The following is a 7,822-nucleotide window of genomic DNA, read 5'->3' as shown; positions in this document are numbered from 1 at the left end:
TGATCGGTTTAGCTGTCAAACATTAACCCAGGCTGTTGTTCTGTCAGCCATTTATTCCATATGTTCAGCTATGTAACTTTACTGTGCATCAGCTGCTGCTATTAATCTACTTGTTCTAATTTTACTTACTGAAACTACTCTTTTGTTTACATATTTACATGCACAGACAAACTTAAAAAAACTAAAGAGTAAATCCATGGGACTCATTTTCGTTTTCTGATCCTTAAATCACACAAACTGCAGCTTTAAATTTTTTTATTAGCATTTGTCTTTTTCTGACATATATGGTAAACCCTCAACTCCTTACAAAATCAAGTTCCCAGAAATGTACAGCTTGATTTTCATCAGCAAAACCTGCCCTTTTCTTTCCAACCAACCATCTCAGAACGTCTCCAGTCATGTCTTGAGTATCAAAAGCACTCGGACTGACCAAGCTCTGAGTGGTGAGCTTTACTCTGTTCTTAGCTTTATTTAAAAAAACAAAAAAAGGGGGGGCAGCGTGAATACATCAGGCCTTGGATGAACAGAGGTGCTTGGAAAATGCTATATACAAACAGGGAGTGGGCGGAGCAGGGGAGTAAAGGATACCCAAGGGTAGAGCTGAATGTACTCCTCTCCTTGTGAAATGGTCCCAAGTAGGCAGAAGAGCAAATTCCCTGTATGATCCACAAATCCCAGAATGCCTTGTACCCGAGGGACACCACTCAGGGTGAAACGTGAGGGGAGAAGGGGGCAATATGGGGGGTGGGGGTTGTTCTGGTGGTCTCCAGGTGGCCTAGTTAACTGTGGGGTCCATTCTTTACAATCGCAGAAAATCAGAACATTCAGACAGACATTCAGTTTCAGGTCCGGTTGGCAAAAAGAACAGGTAGAATCCGGTGAGGGACGTGCCAACCAGCCCAGGTTACACTCTGAGAGCAGAACAAGCATGTTTTTGTCTGTTTTTTTTTTTTTTAAAATATATGTATGTATAAGTAGTATATGTATTCTTTATTGTTATTTTACAGGATTCCCTGATGGCCAGTGCAGAGAGAAACAGAAGGGGAAAAAAAGGTGGAAGGAAGGCTCGTCCAATGTTACGTACAACAGAAACCAGTGGTGGGAGAAGAGGGGCGCACAGTGCCTGGATTTGTCCATAGGGAGAAGCACTTTTGTGTCAGATCAACCCCAGATCAGACTGGAAGGAAGAGACAGTGAGAGGAGGAAGGGAGAGCAGAGGACTAAAGGAGGACCAAGAGCAGCGGCATCTCCACAGTCAGTTTGTTGGTCTGTGGGTTGTCAGCTGGTATATTTGTTTGTTGGGTTGCTGAGTGTCTGTAGTCTCCTCATCCTCTTCCCCTCATCCCTCCTGGGCTGAAGTAAGTGATCCACAGCGGTCTGACTGGCCCACATCACTCTGGACAGGAGGACAGATGCGTTCACTCTCTCTGAGGGGAGAGGCAGAGGCGAGACAACCAACACTGAGACTTTCTGGACAGACAGACATGAAATAGATGTTCTGTGCACTGAATAAATTAGTGTATGGACATTCAGTTATATCAATGTCACAAACCTCAGTGTCATCATACATTTACGTTTTCATCTGTGTATGTTGAAATGGGCCAAACTTTATCTTAGTCTCCTAGGTTATATTCATGGTGCTACACCATGTTTAATGAATTCATTTTTACTGAATGAACACACAAACAGCAACGCTCTCAATCCTAATGGGACTGACCTTATGTTAGCTTCTTGGCTTTGTTGTACAACGAGTCGACCACTTTGCTCATGTTATGAATGGTCTCCAGAGCCGCCTCGTACGTCTTATCCACCACTGGCTCGTCAAAGACAATCAGCACACCTTCACCTTGGTCCAAAATACCTGCCAGTGTGAAAGGGGTCAGACGATAAGGGAGGAAACCCATCATAGGGCTACTGCTTAGTTTACTTCAGCAGGTAAGAACAAATCATACTGAACTCAAATGGCACAAAGCAACTGCAACACCTGAAAATCAACCATCTTTCCAGCAAACTGAAACACTAAGTTTAGCAGGAGTGTAAATCTGATCCATCTGCAGGCTAGCACATTTGTTTACTAAAACAACCGGAGCTGCATACCGTGAAACTTCTGATCCAGAATCATCTGTGATAATTTCCTCTCCACATCACCCTGCAAGTTCAGCACAATCAGACTGTAGGTATTTCACTGTACAAACCTGAAGAACTACTAGGAATAGGCATTTTATGTATGACCAAAGTGAAATACTGAATAAACTAAGCTAAATCTTACCTTAGGGAGTTTGATGAGGGAGGAAATGTGTGCTATCTGTTAAAGACAGACAAGCAGTTAAAGACATAAGTATACTATAGGTATATTAGTATGATCACTTATTATTCTTATTTATGCCTATACTTTGTCTTCATGGACCTTCCACATATTCTGGATGCGGTTCTCTACCTGTCCGAACTGTAGCTGAATGCAAACAGATATGAAGAGGATTACCTGGACCCTGGAGAAAGGTTCGATGACCCTGATGAGGTTCTGCTCTAGCAGGTTGTCATACAGCTTAGTCAGGTGGGTGCTAATGATGGGGTCATCCCTCAGCTCGGCTTTGTACTCTGTTAGTGCCTTGGAGATGGCAGGAATAGGACATTTTAACAACAAGCGAAGAGGCTAAAACACTGAAACACTACTCACATCACCGCAGTTTAATTCTTAATGTTGTTGAAGCAACATATAACTTACCCACAGTCTAAACAACAAACATACAGCATCAAACTCCAGACACAAACCTGTTCAAAGTCTGCGAGTGACCGGTTCTTGCTGGCTTGTGCCACACATTTCAGTGAGTCTGTCTGTGTAGGAGGACAATATGAACAAAAGATTACAAAAGTGATTCAGACAGAAGCAGCCAACAACCATCCATTTGTTGGCTGAAGTGTTGCTGGTAGATTTTAGCCCCCACGGATAGCTAACTAATGTGCAACATTAGCTCTCAGGCTGATTTTGAATATCTCCAAATGACATGTTTAAAACAAGAGCCCTGTAAAAGGGCTTTAACATAAACTTGATGGCTACATGATATTGTACTGAAAGACTGAAGCAACACATCCCAGGCAGAAAGCAATCAGGCACCGCTGGATCTATCGTGCATCTAATAAAGAGCAGAACCTAGCTGTTAGCCTAAATTTTAAGGCCAGTGACACGCCAAGCTGACAGCCGGCCATCGGTGAAAAACTGTCCATCTAGTTTTCCTGGTGGGTCTCACACTGTTAACATCAGTGGCGGATTTTCATCCAATTCAGTATGGCGTATCATCAGTGGACCTTGAACAGTGAGAGAGACCACTCTGATTGGCTGTTGAGATTAGCACGGTTCGTGAAAGGCCCTTCAGCCTGTTGCTGTAGTATCCATGATTTTACCCATTTAGTGCAGTTTCTCCTTATTTTTCACCTCCGCGACCTCCTTCCTTCTTCCACAACCAAAAGACCAAGAACTGACAACACCAGTGTCATTTGTAACTTCTTATCAAACATACTCTCAATTAGAAACAGCTACAAGCTGCTTTGTTTACAGTTTGCATGTCCACAGTCGTAGGCCTTCCTCTTTCACTTTTAAAATGACAAATACAAACACCCCCACCTGCTGGTATGGATTTATTTCCTCTCACGCAGGTACTGATCCTACGTGCATGTTGACTGTTTGCTGTAGCCTGTGCCATGTGCCATGTGTCTAAATTTAAATCAGAATCCAAGTTTATACACTTTTAGGAATGAAGCGTGATACCTGTCTGCCAGCATACCGGAGAGCTAGCTTGCCACTGATGAGAGCCTGGACATCCTCCGGCCTGAAAAGAAAACAAACATCACTGATAAAAGCCAAACCAACAGATTCTTGCCTCTCTAACAATGACATAAAAAACTAATATTCTATTATTAAATGCTACAGAAATAAGGTTAATAGAATGGTCAAATTATTTTATCAGGCATACTATCTGCATGGGTACAACTTACGCGCTGAGCATGATTTTACAGAGCAGCATGTATTTCAGGGCTGTGATGGCTCGGGGGCTGTCAATAGAATCGTAGCCCTCAAAGGCTTCATAGAAGTAGGAGTATGCTGTCTTCCAGTCTTTCTCCTCTGCTGCATGAATGATCCCTGGAAATAGACCCAAACACACATGCTCACTGTAGGAGGCATGAATCAGAGTGTTTTATGGCAATATTGTTGATGTTTTTTGCTGTTGTCATGGTGACTGAAAGAGGTCACATGGGTACAGGTGACTGTTATCACAGATATTAGGAGCATCTGTTTGCTTGCACGATAAAGAGTATGAGAATGGGTGAGTGGGTTGCCATATAGCTGATCGCTATGATGACATTGTCCATTTAATAGTTATAACCAGAAGAATATTTTTCTATGGAATAAAAGTTATGAAAACTACTCTTTATAGACTCAGTGAGCTTTCTAATAGCATGTCAGACAATTAGTAAACAAGACCCATTTTAAGTTTCTTTCCAGAAGTCGCTACACTCATAAGTGTCAGATTAATTGCATTGTGCAATGTTTAACACAAACCTGCAACATTACTGTTTTTTTTTTTACCTATTCATGTTTTGATTCTTTAGTAAACTCTGGTTTAGGTGTTGCATAAGTAGTACAATGTATATTGTACCTGACTGCATGTCTAAAGCTGCTTGTAGTTTGGGTGGGCAGTAGATGGCGTTCGCGGTTGTCCTGGCAGAGGTAAGGGCAGCATGGGCCTTGGGCAGGTTACTGAGCGCGTGGTACGTCTTACTCTCTAGCAGCTGAACCTCCACCAGCAGGGCCTTGTCGTCCATCTTCTTTAGCTCCTGCAGCAACTGGGAGCCTGTTTTAAGTCAAAACACATGGAAAAATGTCATTTTTGTGATAAATTCCACTTAAAGTATTACTTTTAAAATAATTTGCTATATTTAATACATGAGGTTTCTACCATCTAAATATTTTTGAAATTAAGCAAAATAAAAACACCAACTCCAAGGAACTCAACACTGACCTAGATGTATTGCCTCCTGGTAACACTTAGTGTCGAAATACAGCGAGATGAGACGAGCCTGAAGAGAGAGGATAACTTGCTTGTACATTTATTGTTTAGAGACAGGGCCATAAAAAGTAAACATGTGGTAATAGACTGAACATAACAACATAGTTTTACCAACACCTAGATTTAGTCTAATAATATTTTTCTTCTTTGTATCTACGTGATTGGGATGAGCTGAATGCTATTTGTAAATGAATAGGCCAATACACTGGACCAATACCCATAGAAGGTTGGAGTATCGATTAGAAAGCACACAGACTTTTGTTCTGATGTGGCTGGGAAGTAGTGTTTGAAGCCAGTGTTAGCACTGTTACTGCAGATGCCAGTTTTGCATCAATGTAATCCTCTGGACAGCTAGCTAAACAGACATATAGTGCTACTGGTGGCATAAAGAAGATTCTACCAGATCAGCTAGTGTCTGCAAATTGTTTTTTCACAGAGCTAGCTAATCTGGACAGCTGCCAGATAATTCGATCTTAGTCTTGAGGTGGACTGTCTCTTTGGGTTGCAGGACAAAGTTATGACTTGCACAGAACAGCCTGTTCTTGCTCACCCAAACCAAGCCAAAAAGAAGATCCCCACAGAATGAACAAACCACTTGATGTAAACAAGCCCTGCAGCCACACGAAGTCTAACCTCTAGTGCCTGCCTGAGGAAGGTCCTCTTCTCAGCCTTGGCCCAATCTATGCACTCCAGGCAGAGCTCTACCTCCTGACCTGTGGCGGCCTCCATGTCCAGGAACATGTCTAGCAGGGAGCGGACCAGCCGAGCTGCCTTGGCCTTGGAAATGGAGTTGAGAAAGGGGCGCACATATTTCAGCAGACCACCAAGCTCTGAGAAAAAAAGAAAAGACGACAAAGAGTAAGGAGGAGTCAACATATCACTTTTATATTTCAGTATGGAACATTAGGGGTTCTGACTGAGTCTGTATACAAGGAGTCTGAACAGAGCCTGGGCCTGTATAGTGCCACTAAAATGAGGAAGGTCATACTTTCTTGCTGCTTTGATAAATTACAGATCTTACACTGCCCCAAATGTGAGGCAGGAACAAACTTTTTATTCAAAGGACATTCAAACTTCCTAAAGGATGTCCAAGCCTTCACCAGCTATTACTGCCCTTGCACAATGTTTTGGTTTGCTTAACAGGCAAACAGATATTTATAAATCTTACCACTGTCTAATTTTTTAATACAATTATAAATGCACTGCGATTCTATACTGATGGCAAAATAGGCCAATGTAGCATCAGCAGCAGAAATGTAGCTGCTGAGGTATGAAACTGACTTAATCCAGTATTAACTTGACAGACAGTTCTATAAGTAAGAAGCAGAATCTTCTGATTAAACATGTGCAGAATTGGTGAATGCATAACTGAACAAAGACATGTAGAGCAGGTTTGCTGACAAGAACAAATTAAAAAAACATTCTTAAGTCTAGAAGTAACTTCTTGAATAAGCTACTACTAAAAGACACTTTTATACAGTTATGACTCTGTCAAATTCTTTATTGTTGAACCAGTTCTCATGTACATGTGAAAAACGATGTCTGTTTTCACTGACTTTTTTAATCAGGATATCCAGATTGCTTCACCAGTTAACATACTGAAAACACGTTTTAGTGCTCTGCTGCTCAGCATTCACAATCTAACAACATTATCAAGACAAATGACAACACATAGCTGTAATTTCTAAAATATGAAACTCTCCCACACTGAAAACAACTAATCTAAAATACATTCCTGGATGTGTTAGCAGGTCAACAACCCAGTTGGATCAAAATAAATGTCAGGCCATCGATAATGTGGATAAGTCTTATTAATGTGGCTTCAAAAAAAATGTTATATACAGTATGACAACGCTTTGTGTGACTTGAAATGTGAACGTGATGTTGCGGCTACCTGCAGCCTGTCCCGTCTTGGCCAGCAGGCCACCCAGCTCCAGGATGCTCTGCTCTTTAACACGCACCGCTTCCTCATCGCTTTCCTGGATGTCCCGCTTCACTACAACACACACATGATGATGATGATGATGAAATCTGACCTGTGCTGACATGAATCACTGCGACAAGCAAACAGTGAAAATGCTGAAGTTACATCCTTCCTGTCTGTCTATCGTTGATAGGCCGGGTTAGATGGCAAACAGCCAAAGGGCTAGCGAAACTAAGAAATATCAGAACGGTTCGATTAAACGATAAACGATGATAACAGCTATGCCGCTAGTTAAGCTTTAATAACCAAAACAGAGCGCCAAATGGTATACAGACATGAGCCAACTCGGTTTCACAGTAATTTCCTTGCTGGCCGGACTTCTGTTAAGACGACAGCTAGTTAACTAGCTGCTAAAACCGCAGGTTACATGCTAATGTTATCTATCCGGCTGTCACCCACGTTTCAGTCAAATGAATGACCCGCAGCAGCTAGCGTGACCTGAAATGCCAGGCTAGCCGGTACGTTGCTAGCCGGCTAGCCCACTGCTGCTGACTCACTGTGCGAGCATGGATAAAGCGACGGCCAGCACTAGCTTGTTTTAGCGTTAAACTGCTAAGTTAAGCTAACTCAGTTGCTCCAGGTCTGACGAAGAGCTGTATAGCTGCAATGCATTAGTATCAAATTATTATTTATACTACCACACTGTGCAATTTATATTTACCTATTGAATGCAAGATGTCGATAGAAGCATTCCGGTCTGTTCCAAAAAGAGACTGTGCTCTCTGAAACTCAGCCGCTATCGCGGCTGCCATTTTTTTCTTACCTGCCTCCC

At 42.1% G+C, this 7,822-nt stretch overlaps 1 protein-coding gene across 2 annotated transcripts in view; it reads right to left on the bottom strand.

Annotated features, from left to right (window-relative positions):
- Positions 1–206: 206 nt before the first annotated feature.
- LOC109951455 (26S proteasome non-ATPase regulatory subunit 11A) overlaps positions 207–7,822 on the bottom strand; it is a 7,977-nt gene continuing 361 nt past the window's right edge. Inside the window, exons 2-14 of one of the 2 annotated variants that reach the window (XM_020585972.1) lie at positions 7,712–7,806; positions 6,961–7,062; positions 5,700–5,896; positions 5,019–5,076; positions 4,656–4,850; positions 3,994–4,138; positions 3,767–3,827; positions 2,773–2,835; positions 2,483–2,608; positions 2,270–2,305; positions 2,098–2,149; positions 1,718–1,861; positions 207–1,427 (exon numbers count right to left, since the gene is read on the bottom strand). In XM_020585972.1, coding sequence (XP_020441628.1) covers positions 1,719–1,861; positions 2,098–2,149; positions 2,270–2,305; positions 2,483–2,608; positions 2,773–2,835; positions 3,767–3,827; positions 3,994–4,138; positions 4,656–4,850; positions 5,019–5,076; positions 5,700–5,896; positions 6,961–7,062; positions 7,712–7,802 — 1,269 coding nt within the window. In that variant the 5' untranslated portion in view covers positions 7,803–7,806 and the 3' untranslated portion in view covers positions 207–1,427; position 1,718. Of the gene's footprint in view, positions 1,428–1,717; positions 1,862–2,097; positions 2,150–2,269; positions 2,306–2,482; positions 2,609–2,772; positions 2,836–3,766; positions 3,828–3,993; positions 4,139–4,655; positions 4,851–5,018; positions 5,077–5,699; positions 5,897–6,960; positions 7,063–7,547; positions 7,642–7,711; positions 7,807–7,822 lie in introns of those variants that run through there. The other variant, XM_020585973.1, reaches the window with a different exon arrangement.

The sequence above is a fragment of the Monopterus albus genome, unplaced genomic scaffold (assembly GCF_001952655.1).
Source record: "Monopterus albus unplaced genomic scaffold, M_albus_1.0 scaffold389.1, whole genome shotgun sequence".
Classification (NCBI taxonomy): domain Eukaryota; kingdom Metazoa; phylum Chordata; class Actinopteri; order Synbranchiformes; family Synbranchidae; genus Monopterus; species Monopterus albus.
The sequence above is the reverse complement of the archived record's forward strand: the minus strand, read 5'-3'. Positions and strand labels throughout refer to the sequence as shown.